Here is an 18,290-nt window from a genome sequence, read left to right on the forward strand (position 1 = left end):
CATTCATTGAAACTACAAAATTCCTGGAGCTCATGCTCAGAAGGAAACTCTCTTGGTCCTCCCATGTGTTTTACCTGTCAGCCTGCTGTACACGGTTCCTCAATGCCCTATGTGTCCTCAATGATACTTCCTGGGATGACGATCGAACCGCCCTCCTCCGTTTGTACCAGTCCCTTGTCCGTTCGAAACTTGACTGTGGGTGCTTTGTTTATGCATCTGCACACCCATTCCTCTTATGCTGTCCACACTATTTGCCATCATGTTACCTGTTCGGCCACAGGTGCCTTTTACACTAACCCAGTTGAGAGCCTGTATGCTGAAGCTGCTGAACTACCACTGTCCTACCGCTGTGACTCTCTCTTCAGTAGGTATGCATGCTGTTTGTCTGCCATGCATGGCCACCCATCCTATGCCTCCTACTTTGATGATCCCTTTGAGTGTCAGTATGGGGCCCGTCTCTCTCTCTCTATTACCTCCTGGAGTCCTTTTTCAGCATTTGATATGGCGGCTTAACTTCACACTACTTATAACTTTCCCGATGGGTGGGAACCCTTCACCACCTCAGCTTAGTGAAGTGGCCCATGTTTACCTTGGCCTTCATTCGCTTCCTAAGGACACTACTCCAGCCTCAGTCTATCACTTTCAGTTTCATGACCTTCGCATGGAACTTTGTGATAGTACTTTTGTACACACTGATGGCTCTCGGACTGACGATTGGGTCGGGTGTGCTTTCGTCATTGGCACCCGTGTGTTTTGATATCGGCTTCCTGCACACTGCTCAGTATTTACAGCTGAGCTCTTCGCCTTGTTTCAGGCCACGAAGTACATCCGATGTCACAGCCTTTTCAATTGCGTCCTCTGCTCGGATTCACTCAGCACCCTTCAAAGTCTGTGTGTGCTGTACACTGCCCATCCCTTAGTGCAGCGGGTCCAGGAAAAATGTCACTTGCTCACTCTTGGTGGAACCAGTGTGATGTTTGTGTGGGTTCCTGGTCATGTCGATCTGCCAGAAAACGAGGCTGCTGACACTGCTGCCAAGGCAACAGTCCTCGTACCTCAGCCTGCAAGTACCTATATTCCCTCGGATGATCTGTGTCGCTGTCTGTCAGGAGGTGGTGTCCCTTTGGCATCGCCAGTGGTCCTCCCATCAGGGGAATAAGCTCTGGCTTATTAAGCCTCTCCCAGTGGCTAGGACGACCTCCTCTCAGCCCTCACGCTGGGAGGAGGCTATTTTAACTAGGCTGCATATTGAGCACTGCCGTTTTAGCCAACGTCATTTGCTAAGTGGCACTACTCCACCACTTTGTACAAATTGCGCCCATGTTTTAACTGTCTGCCACTTCATGATGGAATGTTCGTTTTTTAACCATTCATTCCTGCTTGTGTTTGCTGTCTTGAGTTATTGGCCATTTTAGTAAATGATGCCTGGGCTGTCGACTGTGTTTTACTTTTTATTCGACAAAGCAATATGGTGTAGGCCATTTAATTTTTTGTTTTGGACCTCCGTTTCTGTATGGTGTCTTTTTTTAGCCCTTTGTCCATGTGTCTGTTCTTAGCTGTCTTCTATTATGTCAGTTCAGGCTGACATATAGTTGTTTTTTTTAACACCTCTCTGTCTTCGTGTTCTCTAGTTTAGACTTGGGCGCGCGTGACCCCAGTTATTTTTTGCCACTAAAACAAAACAAAACCAAACCAAACTGTAGAAGTTCATCGTATTAAGGACTTGTAAATGTTTATTGATATCATAAAGCAGGTAAGTATAGGCCTGAGTGAAATCTACATCTACATGACCTCTTCATGATGATTACTCTGCAATTCACAATTAAGTACCTGGCAGAGGGTTTATCGAACTACTTTCACTCTATTTCTCTGCTGTTCGATTCTCGAGCAGTGTTTGGGAAAAATGAGAACAGTTAAATATTTGTTACTGTACAAGTTCCAGTTTCTCTTATTTTATTACAATGGTCATTTCTCCCTATGCAGGTGGGTGTCAACTAAATGTGTCACGGTCAATCTTGAGGTGGTGGTAATTTTTATGAAGGTATGACATTAAAACTATTGGCCACTCATTTTTCCTGTGAAAATTTAAAATAACTTTATCACAGATTGACTACCACTTACTTTTTTGTATACTGGATATTGTTATGAAATTACTGATGGAACGGCCATCATTCGCAACTGTCACCAGCCAAAGCTAATTTTTTCATAGAGGATTTTGAAGAATGAGCATTGAGTGAGATTCTGCAGCAGTTATTGACATAGAATGGTATACATCCATATATCTACAGTGGAGATGGGGGGAGGAGAGGAAGTTGTTTTTCTCAGATCTGTTAGTCTAATAGAAATCAGATCACCAGCTCGCCTGTTATATGTATAGAAAATAGATGCCTTAAAGACCTGTATCTCAATCGGTGTAACTTTCACCATCTAGATAAAAAGAGAGCTTTGCTTAATGCCCTAATACATGGAGCCAGGACTGTTTTGGACAGTGAGCATCTTGGCTCTGAGATTAACCACCCAATAACTGTGGTCAGAAGGGACAGGTATTCTGTCCATGATATTAGATCACTGCTGTTGAGGAAACCAAGATGCGATACCATTAACCAAGCCGGGAGGACCAACACACAGTGTGGCTTCCATTTCTGTGACGAAAAAACTAGTAAGAGAGCTAGATTCCTAAACTGGCAAGAAATCAGACCAGTCTTACGTCCACACAGGAAAATTCAAGAAATGTTGCAGCACATTAAAGGAAATTTTGGCCTGATAGTACCATGGATTTATAATATTCCTTGCAGATGTGGCAAATGTTATGTGAGAAGTCTATACGGGTTGTTGCTGATTGCTGTGCTGAGTATCAGCATTACCTTCAATACAGAAATTTAAAAAAAATCAGCAATGGCTGAAAACAGTCTGTGAAATAAATACAAGATTTTGTTCGAACAAATGAGAATACTCATTCACACATCGTACTATGGGGCTCTGTGATTGGGATTACAGTTGAAATTAGACTGTGTGAAAACAATTGTAATAGAAGCACTGCCTATGAACTTAGCGTTGTATGTAAGCATTCACTTGATGAAGAAAGAGGACAGAAGACAACTTCTTGTACTTTGCCACATAGTGCTTGTGATGGCACTGAAAGCTACGTTGGATAGAGAGCACAAACATGATCTACGGACATAGAGGATGCCACCTCAGTATGCACAATTTCTCTGGTATCATGATGTAATCCGCCAATCAGATGCCATCCTCTGGGCATAAGAGTGGTAGCATCACCTGTTTCACAACAGTGAGTCTTAGCCCCTCATGACAACAATGGAGGAAATTGTCAAAAGATTGGGACACACCAAGTAAACCAAGCACTTTTTATCTGAAGTTATTAGATTGTTGGTGGTAACTGACAACAGTGGAATTCTAAGTTCAGTTGGATGTCTATCACAAATGATCTCAAAATCAAAATTCACCTGTCATATGCCATCCCAGAAGCACAGTGTCTGTCTGAGGCCAGGGTCAGTGAAGGCAGTGGCTTTGGCTCTGGCTGTGGCTGTTGGTGTCTAATTATGGCGCCGCTGTGGTGATCACTTTGGTTGGAACTGATGCTTTTTGGCCGGGCAGCCACTTAAGTACAGGTTTGGTGAATCGATACTTGTTCAGTGTTACTATGGACACATGATTGGTGGAGACAAGTAGTTCCACATATAGTGCTGCCTGTAGGGTGCACAAGTGCTGGAATGTCAAAGCTAGTACCACACATTTCCCTTGTGTCTCCCAGAATCTAACTTGGAAATAGACAGGTGTTGTTTCGGTCTGCCGTGGTACTGATTTACAATCCAGCCTGTGTTGTGAAGTGTCCAGAGCTGTAAGATAAGGCAACTCACCAGTTGTGTCCATATTGCAGATAGACAGAATTATAGGATAAAGCAGACAGCATATCCAAATCTGTCTGGAAGTATGCTTGATTTATTCACTGGTGGCAAAGCTGTTGTAAAGGTAATCCTATGATTTCAACACAATATTATTATATTCTGTAAGAAACACCATCATAGCTAACTGAATTTTTACTTTTTAGTGATATGCTGAAATTTTTAATCTTTAGGATTGTAATTTTGCAACTAATTTATGTTGCTGGTGCATCTACTGTCTGCTCAATTAAAGCTAATGCATTTAGTCATTTGTTAGTGGGAGCAATATTTGTTGCCACTATGCATAAGTAATTATTATATTTAATGGCCAGTGACTTGAAACTGTCACCATTTGTGCCACTTATATATTCTGGGTTCTCGGCTTCATTTGAATCACTACTTTTTTTTGTTTCATTTGTAATAATACTGCAGATAGATTTTGCCTTATCTATGTGTGTCTGCTGCAGAGATAAAATTCATTCTGGGAATGATCTCTGTATTTATCAGTAACTGCCTTCATTTTAGGAATGCTCATCCCACAAGATACACAGGAGAACTTTTGTGAAGTTTGGAAAGTAAGAATGAGGTACTGGCAGATGTAAAATGATGAGAATAGGTCATGAGTCATACATGGGTAGCTCATTTGGTGGAGCATTTGCTTACAGGGGGCAAAGGCTCCAGGTTTGAGTTTTGGTCTAATGTACGGGTTTAACTTGGCAGGAAGTTTTGAGATTTGATATTGATAGCTTTGACCAAGCTGCAGTACTGTTTATTTGCTAGTTCCTGCTTCAACTGCAATTATATTTAATCTGCAGTTCTATCTTTTGTATTATTTGTCATAACAAGGCCTAGGGAACACATTGGAAATCATTAGGATGGGATTGATACTGTTTTGAGCAGTCTGGCAGTCATACATTTGAGTAATCTCGTACTTGAAGCATAAGGTGCGAACAGTGCTGTGTATGACATGACTGAGTGTGGGGTGATGCATCATCAACCACTCTCCTGCATGAACATTCCATGCAAACATTTTTTCTACTCTCTTGATAGTTGTACACAACTATTCAGTCTTCAAAGTGTGGGTGTGAGATTTCAGTGAAGTGGTCAAAGCAAAGTAGAAAACAAGAATATCCACATCTAACTAAAGGTATTGTTTAACATTCTACATCATCTCTGTTGTCAAACAGTCCGGTATCATTGTTTGAAAATGTAATTAATGTCGTGTTTGAATAGCTGTGGAACACTGTCAGGTTCATAGAAAAAGTCTGTTGTTCAGTTAGTGTAATTCTTTTATGCAGAGGGAAATACAGCAATAAGTCACATCATTGAAATGTGTGGGCTTTTGGTCTTATTACATTGATATTTCCTTTCTTCACATTTCCAAAGTGCCTCGAGACATCTCCCTTTGCAGGTGGGTGTCAACGAAATGTGTCATGGTCAACCTTGAGCTGGTGGTCATTTTTGCGTAGGCACAAGTAGAAAGTAGAAAACAAGAATATACAAATCTAACTAAGGGCATTTTTTAACATTCTACATCATCTCTGTTGTTACAGTCCAGTATCATTGTTTGGCTCTTGTTGTAAGGCACATAGTTTTGCATCCAAGTGGCTCGTACAACTGTTTTTACGATGAGTGATTTGTATTCGGAGTGCAATTTCATGTAGTTCTTGAGTGTTCAAGGTCATGCACTTTCCTTGTTGGAAATCAGAGCAGTTGTTTATAGGTGGTGGTATACAGACAAAACAATGGAAAGCTGGAAACAGTTTAATATCAGTAGGATGTGACATAACACAGATATCTTATATATATATAAAAAAATAAAGACATAGATGTATATAAAAACAAAGATGAGGTGACTTACCGAACGAAAGCGCTGGCAGATCGATAGACACACAAACAAACACAAACATACACACAAAATTCTAGCTTTCGTAACCAACGGTTGCCTCATCAGGAAAGAGGGAAGGAGAGGGAAAGACGAAAGGATGTGGGTATTAAGGGAGAGGGTAAGGAGTCATTCCAATCCCGGGAGCGGAAAGTCTTACCTTAGGGGGAAAAAAGAACAGGTATACACTCGCGCGCGCGCGCGCGCGCACACACACACACACACATATCCATCCACACATACAGACACAAGCAGACATATTTAAAGATGTCTTTAAATATGTCTGCTTGTGTCTGTATGTGTGGATGGATATGTGTGTGTGTGCGAATGTATACCTGTCCTTTTTTCCCCCTAAGGTAAGTCTTTCCGCTCCCGGGATTGGAATAACTCCTTACCCTCTCCCTTAAAACCCACATCCTTTCATCTTTCCCTCTCCTTCCATCTTTCCTGATGAGGCAACCGTTGGTTGCCAAAGCTAGAATTTTGTGTGTATGTTTGTGTTTGTTTGTGTGTCTATCGACCTGCCAGCGCTTTCGTTCGGTAAGTCACCTCATCTTTGTATTTATATATATTTTTTCCCACATGGAATGTTTCCCTCTATTATATAAAGACATAAATGTAAATTTCAAAGGTAGATTTCAGAAATAGGGTTTGGTATTCCAAGTGTAGGCGCATGTATTTGGTAGGAGAATCCCTACTGACTGTTTCAAATTAAATGCAGTAATATAGCATAGTTTTGCTCCAGTAAGAGAATGTGCGTTCTAGGCAATGTTGGTTTCACTTTGTAAATACCATCAAACAGTTGTGCAGAGATTCCCGAGGACAATGTCCTCATTTAGATACCTCTACAGGGATTATTAGTGAATGTGAAAATTTGTTGATAGTAAAAGAATGCTGAAGTATAATAGGGTAAGTAAATTTGTGAGTTATTCTTGAATAACTTTTAACATTGTAGCAGTAGATGTATAGAGACATGTAATGAAAATGAGATATGGTCACATTATGTGGGGATTCAAACATATCAGATCTCTATAGCCAATGAGATGCCAGTGCCTATGAAACACCTTCGCAAAAGTTGGCAGTGGAGGTGCAGGTTACATTTTCCATTCATTCAGCTTCTTTCGACTGGAGTCATAGACCCAAGAATATTGACGGAAAAGTTAGCAATCTGTATTATAATGTTGATTTGAGAAGTATGGGAAGAGATCTATGTCGAAATATATTTTTTATTGCACTTTCTGCTTATCCATATTTTACTTAAAGTGTAAGAAAAATGAAATAATGTTTGTATATTCTGTTTGGTATGAATTTATTGTTTACTTCTTAACGTTTTCATCAGATCTTGGTTAAGTTTAGGTATATTTTAATCAGTGCATTATGGAGATTTTTTCAAATAAATTGCGATGCTGAATTCATTTATTTATTTACTTATTTTTACAGAGAGCGAAATATTTCTGCTCAGGTTTTGTCCAAGATGAAGATGACTATAACCATTATGCCTTGAATGTTGCTCGGTACACTCATTTTACCTCACCTATCAGGAGGTATGCTGATGTAATGGTGCACAGATTGCTTGGAGCCTCTCTAGGATACCATGACACTCCAAAGTGGACGAAAGAGTTTGTCCAAAGGTATTTCCTACTCAAGATAATATTTTGTTTATTGTTTTATACATAATTTCCCAACATACACGAAAAACTGAGATAGCTTATTACAGATTAATGTACCTGAATGTTATCTGGACCTTTTATACAAGTATAAAAATATTATGCTTTTGCAGGATAGCATTGAATTGCAACAACAAGAAGTATGCTGCAAAATTAGCTGGAGAAGAAAGTGTAAAGTTATTTCTTTATCTGTATTTAAAAATCAATGGACCTCTTGAAGATGATGCTGTTGTTATAGACGTGAAAGACCATTCATTTGATGCTGTTGTATGTAGTAATGGACTCACTCAACGAGTTTATGTCGATGTAAGTTTCCAGTTATTGCTTTTTATTTTATTATTACTGGTTGGATTATTTTTATGCATACATGTTACTATCAGTAGATCTAAGGCACTACTGTGGCATAAAAGTAAGTACTATTTTTTATTAGTATAACCAAAACTACAGAAAAATGTAATACATGTAAAACTTAAAAATAAGCCACAAAACATGTGAAAGTATTAGCACACTAGTATAAAATGATAGTAAGTGTACATTTATAGATGTAATTAATTTCACAATTCCATCTGAACTCTGTATGCAGGGAACATTTTCATACAGTGACCCTAAACAAGTGATTTTTAAGCATAGTCTCCTCTAGTTTAGTGAGTATAGCAGGACGTGTGATTCATTTCAACTTAAGCAGTAGTTAGTCTAGCCATACAGTATTTTAATCCGCAGTTAAGTCAGCAAAAGCAACACAAGTTTTCTGGCCTCTTTGGAAGCCCTTTTCAGTTGATAATTTAAAATTAGAGCTACAACCTGCTCACAAAAATTGTGATTTAAAAAAAAATTTATACCATCACAGAAGTATTAATGCCTAATGGTAGTACGAGGGTCAGTCAAAAAGTAATGCCTCCTATTTTTTTTTCTACGTTTAATTGTCAGGAAATTTAAATGCAATTACATAGGTTGAAAACCACAACATTGAGGATCATTTTGTCATTTTTCAATGTAATCTCCGCCCATCTCTACAGTTTTGGTCCATCTTTGAACAAGGGCATGTATCCCAGCACGGTAAAAATCACAGCTCTGCTTCCTAAGCCATTGACGCACGGATGTTTTGACGGCCTCCTCATCTTCAAAATGAATCCCACGATGAGCTTCTTTTAGTGGCCCGAACAGATGGAAGTCTGATGGTGCCAGGTCAGGGCTGTATGAGGGATGAGGCAAAACTTCCCATCCAATTTTGACAATCTCGTCAGAGGTGTGACGACTGGTGTGTGGTCTTGCATTGTCATGCAAAAGAAGAACATCTGCCATTGATTTTGTTGGGCGAACTCGCTGAAGACGTGCTTTAAGTTTGTTGAGGGTTGTGACGTATTGAACAGAATTTATTGTGCATCCCTGCTCCAAAAAATCAACCAGAATCACACCCTCTGTATCCCAGAAAACTGTTGCCATAACTTTCCCTGCCGATCGCACAGTTTTGAATTTTTTCTTCCTCGGCGAGCTTGTGTGACGCCACTCCATTGACTGCCTCTTTGATTCGGGTTCAAAAAAATGCACCCATGTTTCGTCCCCGGTCACAATTTTTTTCAGAAACTCATCTCCCTCCAAACGGAAGCGTTTCAAGTGTTGGGAGGCTATTGTTTTCCTTGCCTCTTTATTCTGATCGGTTAACATTCTTGGAACCCACCGTGCACAAACTTTTGAGTACCCCAATTGTTTAATAATCGTGATCACACTGCCTTTACTAAGAGAAATAATGCGACACACTTCATCTGCAGTCACCCGACGGTCACCACGAATGATGTCATCAACTTGCTGAATGTTGTGTGGAGTCACTGCACTCACCGGCCTGCCGCTCCGCTTTTCGTCAGTCAACGGTGTTTGCCCTTCAGCTTCCTTACAACGACGAACCCATCGTCTAACAGTGCTGACATCCACTGTCACAACACCATACACCTTCTTCAGTCTTCCATGAATGCGTATGGGCGTTTCACCTTCTGCATTCAAGAATTCAATCACACAACGCTGTCTCAAACGAACATCGATGTCGGCCATCTTACAAACTTCTGCTGTGCTGCCACCTGTTGACACAGAAAGTTACTACTGCAGTGGATTGCAGAAGAAGGTTTGAGGAATGGCGCCAAATTCAAATTTTTCACTTAACTTAATTTCTTTAAGTAGAAAAAAAATGGGAGGCATTACTTTTTGACCGACCCTCGTAATTAGTCTTCATATTGGTAAGTGAAAGTTTATAGGTTTGAGAAGCAAACTACCAAATTGTACGGCTAGACATTACCAAGTTCAGTATTGTAAACAGACATTGAGATACCTGTGAAAACTAACAAAGAAGCTCTGAAAGACAACTGAAGGAAGTGCTTAATTCTCTTGAACATCTGGTCCAAACTTCAGAGGATAATGACATATTTACACACATTACTGCATGCATGTGATTAGATTTAGTGTTTCTGATTCCTTAAAGTAACCCAAGGCAATGCCCAATGGTGTTAATTTCTTCCCTGTGCATTTCTAATCTGAAGAATGGCAGTGTCTCTCTTACTTTAGCTACCAGTAAAATAAAGTCCTTACAAAGTAAATAGGACACTGTGTAAATCTTGACGGTGGTCAAACAAGTAGTGGTGAATGTGTGTAAGGAAAACTAACTGTGCAAAATGGAAGAATGAATGGCTGTAATCAGAGGTCTTAAATTTTCTGCCATGGGCAGCTCTGGAAGTAATGCTGCAGAAAGAAGACGGTTGAAAATTAAAAAAAAAAAACTGAATGTGGTTATATTATGTAGACTTCTCTTACTAGTGTCCGTTGAGTATATTTCTGGATCATATTGATTGCCAGACCTGGTCAAAGTATTGAAGTAATTTTGATTCGTGTACTATCCACCCGTCTGTCTACACAGTGTGTCTCACCTAACTCTGCCACCTCAGATATCTCTGGAACAACAATAGATATTAAAAAAAGGTTTTCACCAGCATGAACATATGGCAAGGGCTTAGGAAACCAAATACTATGCAAAACTTTAAAATGTAAACAAGTACTATTTGCAATACAAACTTGTGTATTTTTAAATGGACACCCCGTATTATTTTGTATGCAATCAATAGCATGAAAAATCACAAAAATAATGGTGTTGGCTGCATCGCACACGTCAATTACATCCCTTGAAATTGCGAAGCGAAGTTGACGCTTGAAATAAACGAAGCGCACAGCTAGTGCATGTCCTGGGACTCGAGCATGCACTTCATACTGCCTGTGTCAGGGGATCACACAATGGGAAGGTATGCACAATCCACAGAAATAAACAAGTGACACGTCCAATGCAAAGTTACATTTTTCAAATTATAAATGTATGTTTATTCTAGCGAAATGACAACTAGAGCTGCAATTAGGGATAACACACTTGAATTCACTTTGCTAAACACATTTACTAGTGCCCTGTTGCCCACAGGAACTGTATTGTTGTGCATTACATCCAGCATAGAAAATGCACCCACATCTTGACCAATGAAATTGTGTCACATCAACTTATGTTCCCAGTGCCCTCTGTTCGCATCAATACACGTTTGCAGACAGGTAACAAGAGAGTGTTGCACAGATTGTAGAGTTTCTACAGATATTGCCGCTCATGCCGCAGTAATATGATGTTGCATATCCTCTACTGTCGTTGGGGGTTTTCGATACACTCTGTCTCTCACTGTGCCCCAGAGAAAGAAGTCTAATGGCGTCAAGTCGGGGGACCATGCTGACCATCGCACAGTACCTCCCCATCCCATCCACCTATTTGGAAATGTCACATCTAGAACGTCGCTGGCAACTTTTTCTTTGTGTGTGGAACATCCGTGATGTTGGAATCACATTGATAGACGAGTTTCCAATCCTAGATCCCCCATGAGGAGCACTAGTGTGTGTTGAAGAAATGATGCATATCGCTGTCCATTCGATGTTCCACCAGTAAAACACAGTTAGCAATGATACTGCACCAAACATTGACACTCCACTGTCATTGATGAGCAACTTCGCAAATCCAGTGGGTATTTTGCAAGGATCAGTAGTGCATGTTCCACAGATTCGCATTACTATGATTTGTAAATGAAGCCTCATCCATGAACAGTGTTTTGCTTAGGAATACTGGATTACCTTTCCATGGCTGAAGTGCAAAATGACAGAATGCAATGTGGGAATCAAAGTCATTCCTGTACAGTTGTTGGTGCAGTGAGATATGGAATGGATGAAACCAATGCCGATGCAAGATTCTGCACACACTACTGTGGCTTATTCCTACACCTTGTGCAATTTCTCATACACCCACCTGAGAATTGTGTACTACAACAGCCAGAACAGCTGTTTTGTTTCCATTGCCAGTCGCTGGTGTTGTAGGTCAACATTTTATGGGAGCCCAGCTTCCTGTTTCCGTGAGTGTCTTGCAGATGTTGCCAATGGTTCGACGTGACGGACACCGCTGATCTGGGTAGCGTTCGGCATACAGTGTCACAGCTGCAGTTGCATTTCTGTGACGTTTGCCATAAATTAAAATAAGGTATAGTTTTTCTTCATTACTGAAGGCCGGTATATTGACTAGGTGATGGCAGATGTAACAATCCACAAGAAAACAGGTTTTAATGTGGCAACATATGTGAATTACATTACAGTTTGAGAGCAGTTCAGGAGACCAGACTAGGACACACTTGTACACTGAAGTTAGTGTGCTGTGGTGATATTGGTATGTTTACGGCAGGATACAGGCGCCAGTGTAAGCAACCCATACTCCGAGCACAGTACTACATGTGATGCGTTACATCAGAAACTGTGACACCGTTGCTGTCCTTTACAAACCACATATTTCAGAACTTACAAGGTTTAGAAACGTGAAATCAAGTGTGTTACCACTAATTGCACCTCTAGTTGTCATTTCGCAACAATAAACATTATGCACAGGACATCCATCATTCTGATACTGCATTATTTGGCACATTGTAAGAGGTGGACCAGTTCAAGTAAGGTACAGCTCAAGAAGGGACTAAACTATCCCCCTTTAGGAGTGCCATCAATGAAATGTGGGCCAATGATGTGTTGTCATACAATACCACACCATATGTTAACGCTCCACTGACATAGTACGTCAATCATATCATGATTACCGCAGTGTGAAGTGCACGCTTGAGTCCCAGGACATGCGCTAGCTGTGCACTTCATTTATTTCAAGCGTCAACTTCCCTTTGCAATTTCTCTGGATGTAATTGACATATTGCGACGCAACCAACACATTATTTTTGTGATTTTTCATGCTATTGAGTGCATATGAAATAATAGGAGGTGTCTATTTAAAAATACGCAAGTTTGTATTGAAAATAGTATTTGTTTATATTTTAAAATTTCACCTGGCATTTGGTTTTCTGAGCCCCTGCCGTACGTTCATGCTGGTGAAAACCGTTTTTGAATATCTGTTGTTGTTCTAGAGATGTTTGAGGTGGCAGAGTTAGGTGAGACACCCTGTATAGTGAACCTAGGCTTTGCCAACAAAATTTCAGAGGCTGGTGAGGGCAGTTTGGGGTAACTTAGTACAGGTGGCCCATTATCTCTGGTGGCTCATTACAAACTAATTGCATATTGTTGGATGACAATGTGACTGTTGTTGTAGTCATGTTCTATGGTCATTGCAGTCACCAAATATGACACCAATGGACTACTTCTTGTAGAGGCATATGAAGAGCTTGGATTAAGAGACTCTGATTGATATGCAAATAGACCTAGTTGCTAGGATTGTTGCAGCTGTGAAAATAGTATGCCAAACTCTCGGGATTCTGTTGTGATCTTGGTGGGCAAAATTTGAACAACACCTGTATGAGTTTGTGCTTTACTGTACACCAACAGAACAGGTTAAACACATTGTGATAAAGTGTAGGTGTTTCATTTGAGGGTTTTGCATTACATGGTCTGTGCAAATATTTTGCACTGATAGGTAATATAGTAATGGAGATATAAGTTAATGCAAGTTTATTCCACCCAGTTAACTGTGCGGTCTAACGCCCTGCTTTCCAGGTGGGAAGGCATGCCGGTCCCCAGCATGAATCCACCCGGCGGATTAGTATCAAGGTCCGGTGTGCACGGCCAGCCTGTGGATGGTTTTTAACACGGTTTTCCATCTGTCTTGGCAAATGTGGGCTGGTTCCCCTTATTCTGCCTCAGTTACGATATGTTGGCAATTGCTGCGCAAACACTTTCTCCATGTATGCGTTCACCATAATTACTCTACTGCGCATACATCGGGGTTTCACTCTTCTGGTGTGAGACGTTCCTGGAGGTGGTCCGCTGGGGGCCGAATCCCACAATAACCCTGGGTTCAGTGTGGGGTGGTTAACAAAAGGCATTATATTCTGAATAGTAATAACAGATATTAGATTCATTGTGAAAAATCTATGTCATTACATATCATATGATTAATTGTAAACCATATAAAAGTCAGATATTGTCTTTGTCAAATTTTATTTTTCATTTTTATTTATTTATTTGGGGGGGGATTGAGGTGTCTCTAGCATAAACATAAATATCAGTGAATGTGCAAACTTGTGAAAAAGCCACATGTAACTGTTTTAGAGAGAGAAAAACAGGTCCTGGTAAATACAGTTCTTCCCTTTGAAGCATCTGACCTTGTGCTTTATTGATGATCAGTAGTGAAGGCTACTTTTAGTGGGAATTGTTTTCTTATTATTTGGAAGGGCATGATTGGATCAAAAATTGAGATGTTAATGTGGGGTATGAGCGCAGTCCTATTGAAGTCTGTGAATTTAGCAGTGATGATGTTCTCAGCTGAGTGAGTTTTATCACTAATCTTGCACCATTAATTAAGTCATGATTAGCATTAAGATGTCTAAATAACATAATAATAGCTTTTTTTCCTTAGAACAATTGATGAGGTGATAAATCGGACGGATTTAGTGTGTTTATGAATTCTATTGAGTATTGCTTATTGCTTAAAGTTGGCCAGAACCAGAACTGAGGTAAACTTTTGCATCTCCAGGTAATAAATTGGAAATGACATATTCATTAAGTGTTGTTCAATCATCATGTTTCGGACATAGAATCACCATCAAATAGAATAGCGAAACATTTTGTTCATTACTTTATGTGACGTTGAATACTGTGGTAATAAAATTATCTTTATTACTATAAGTGATTAGGAATTTTTATCACTCGAATGAAGTAATCTGATTTTCTGAATAACCATTAGCTACTTTCAGTAACCATTATGTGAAATGGGATCAGCGTTTGCACTCGCATTTAGAGTCCACTGATGAATTTTTCCACGAGACTACAATGGTGATGGCTTAACTGTAGTTTCGACAATGGCAGGTCTAATGATGGTTAATACTTGATGGAAATTTCCACAAACCAGAATTATTTTGCCACCATAAGGGTGATAATTCTTCATGGTGTCCCTTAAAAGTCGATCGACAATGTTTAGAGTGTTTGTGGGAACAATTGAAATCTTGTCTCAAATGTTGAGGTCTAAGCCACTCGAAGTTGTGTATCATTGGTGTGACTGTGAATTGATGAGGCTGAAGTATTTAAGGTGGGTACAGGTTTTTGAAAATTGAATATGCTTTGCCCTGGTAGGAAATTGGCAGCAATGCCAGCCCATGCAACTGTTAAAATCATCTTATTTTCACCTAGTAAAATGTGACAAAATTTTGTCAACAAATATTGCACAGGGGCCCCCTAGTCCATCAGTGAACTAACAACTGGGCATCTTATTTCTTACTGAATGCAAGACTTCCTCAGCTATTGCCTTTTGTTCTTTGTTTAGCTTTTTATAAGCTGTCTTTGCCGCTCATACGTTCTTTTTCTGCATTGTTGGCTTCTGTTTTGTGTTGTGCAACGGTTGCAACAACGATCAGCAAGTTGAAATGTTAGCAAGGTTTGCCATGATATTTAAAAATGTTCTCCAATTTTAGCAGTGTGAAGCTGCAGGGAACGGTACTTGCCTGTGATGATGAACGTTGATGTAATTCAGGTTATTCGCGCAGTACACAACACTTGCTCAAAGAAAGCGAACAACTCCAGCTGCTGTAAAGTTAGATTTTCAATAGATGGTGCCTTCTAAATAATTTACATTGATGTTTATGACCAAAATTGTATACTTGCATAAAGAATCGAAACAACTGCAACAGCTTTCATGCATGTTAATTAAATGAATTGTCAATAGATGACACCTTCTATGTTGTTTGTATACAAATATTATCAAAATAAAGATTTTTAACAAAAATAAGAACTTCAAAATATTCTCATACTTTTTGTCAGTGGCGAATGAAATGTAGTGAATAATGTTCTTAATCATTAATTTTTATTAAGTAATACAGGATCGTCGTGTATCAACAAATAAACAACTTTGAGAAATCATACACTGAGGTGACAAAAGTCATGGGATTGAAGCAAACATGAGTGCCTCTGTTAACAGCACACACCCACCTTCAGTGCCTCTCCGCAGCTCATGACCATATCGATTTGATCCTAGATGACTGGAAAACCATATCTTGGTCAGATGAGTCCTGATTTCAGTTGATAAGAGTGGATGGTAGGGTTCGAGTGTGGTGCAGAGCTCATGAAGCCATGGACCTAAGTTGTCAACAAGACACGGTGCAAGCTGGTGGTGTCTCAATAATGGTGTGGGCTACGTGTACATGGCATGGACTGGGTCCTCTTGTCAAACTGAGCCAATCATTGACTGGAAATGGTTATTCTTGGAATTCATGCTCCTGAATGACGATTGAATTTGTACGGATGAGAATGCACCATGTTACCTTGCAACAGTTGTTCGCAATTGGTTTGAAGAACTTTCTAGACAATTCTAGCGAATGATTTGGCCACCCCCATCACCTGACGTGAATCCTATCAAACATTAATGAGACATAATTGAGAGGTCAGTTTGTGCACAAAATCCTACACTGACAACACTTTCACATTTATGGATGGCTGTAGAGGCAGCATGGTTCAGTATTTCTACAGGGGACATCCGATGACTTGTTGAGTCCATGCCATGTTGAACTGGCATACCATGCCAGGCAAAAAGAAGGTGCGACATGATATTAGGAGGTATCCCATGACTTTTGTATACTTGATTACAAGCCAGTTATGTACTGGCATGTGTGCAACAAGGAGAGAGAAAAAGAAAGAGAAAAAAAGAAAAAAACTGTTTGGAATATTGGAGATACTTTTGCTGTTAAAATGCTATAATTTGGGGGATTTCTCATCTATCAGTTGGTGTGGTTGTACTGAAAGTTGCAGTAACTCAGATTACCCACTGAACATTTAGTTGTTGTATTCTAAGATATATTCAGTTTTTTACTTTTTTCTTTCTTTCTTTCCAAACTCTTTGTGGGTGACATTAAATTGCACTTTTTTTTCCTCCTCAATTACAGCATGCAAGACTTTCATTAAAATTTTGAATTTCGTTTCCTTGCTAACACCTTAATAAAAGCTGTAAATTTTATTAAATAGCCCACATAATTCATGTTATCTGTGAGTTAAATTACAGTGGCAACATACAGTTTTCTTGCAACCAAAATGAAACATAGATTGGTGAATATTGCTTACATCTCAGGCACACTGACAGGACTGATAATCTTGTAGTTCCTCACCAAAACAACAAACCAATCGGGCACACTGACCTGAGATCCGAAGTTGATGTGAAACTTCTTATAACTTACCTACAACATTTGCCTCAACTATTCCTTACAAATGAATGATAAATATTTTATAGTCCAAGATGTCACTTTCATGCTAATCAACAAATATCACAACTGATCCATTTCAGGTGCAATCTGGCTACTCTATTCTAATCCCAAAGCTACACAACTCTTCACATATCCACTCTACTAAGGCAAGAAAAAGTGCTGTTGCTTGTTAAACTTTATCACAAAACCAGTAAACGGCGGTTTCTCTGTGAACAAGCATCAGTTGTGGTCAGTAGGTAGAATGTGACTGTTAATTTCATTAAACAAGCCAAGCAACAGAGTTTTTTCTTTTTCTTTTATAATAATGCCAGATTTGGTTGCTTATGCATAGTACAGTTTCCTTTTAATGGTCATCTCCAGTATTTTTCTCTTAATTCCGTGCAGTTCTTCCTAAGTCCAGTTTCTATTTGTTTCTTCTGGAAGTGTGTCAAAGACAAATACTTCGTTCAGCTTAGCAAGTTCTCTTAATGTATGATGTATGAAATTTCTGATATTGTACACAGAGTTACTCATTGAAAAGCTGAGTTCTTCTTATAGTCCAATGTTTGCCTAAAAATCTCCTGTCATCAGTGATCATAAGCCAGTGATAGCATCTATGACTATTGATATTACAAGGAGCATTAAGAAAGATAGGAAAATATTTTTGCTTACCAAGAGGATACAAATTAATAAGTATCTGAATAGGCAGCGTGAATATTCAGTTGAGAGGACAAAGATGTAGGGCACAAATGGAAACAGTTCAAAAGCTTTGTTCAATATGCCTGAGACAAGTGCGTTGTGAACGATATCTTAAGGAATGGGAACGACCCACCATGGTTTAATAACCCCATTACAAAAACGATATGTAAACAAAGAGAGCTTAACCAGAGATTCAAGAAAAGTCAAAAGCTAGCTGACAAACAGAAGCCGAACAAAGCAAAAATTAACATAAGTAGAGCAATGAGAGATGCAATCAGTGACTTTAAAAGTAAAATTTGTATAACCAATCTGACTAAAAATCCTAAGAGGTTTTGACCTTGCATAAAATCAATAAGTGGGTGAAAATCGCCTATTCAGTCACTCAGGGACCATGCTAGCACTGAAATGAAAGATGACAGAGGGA

At 39.5% G+C, this 18,290-nt stretch overlaps 1 protein-coding gene across 1 annotated transcript in view; it reads left to right on the plus strand.

Moving 5' to 3' along the window:
• The window catches only part of LOC124607412 (DIS3-like exonuclease 2), a 198,625-nt gene that overhangs the window by 161,894 nt on the left and 18,441 nt on the right, over window positions 1-18,290 (plus strand). The window contains exons 13-14 of the mRNA XM_047139737.1: window positions 7,228-7,418; window positions 7,568-7,760. Coding sequence (XP_046995693.1) covers window positions 7,228-7,418; window positions 7,568-7,760 — 384 coding nt within the window. The remainder of the gene's footprint in view (window positions 1-7,227; window positions 7,419-7,567; window positions 7,761-18,290) is intronic.

Source organism: Schistocerca americana, chromosome 3 (assembly GCF_021461395.2).
Source record: "Schistocerca americana isolate TAMUIC-IGC-003095 chromosome 3, iqSchAmer2.1, whole genome shotgun sequence".
In the NCBI taxonomy this organism is placed as follows: Eukaryota; Metazoa; Arthropoda; class Insecta; order Orthoptera; family Acrididae; genus Schistocerca; species Schistocerca americana.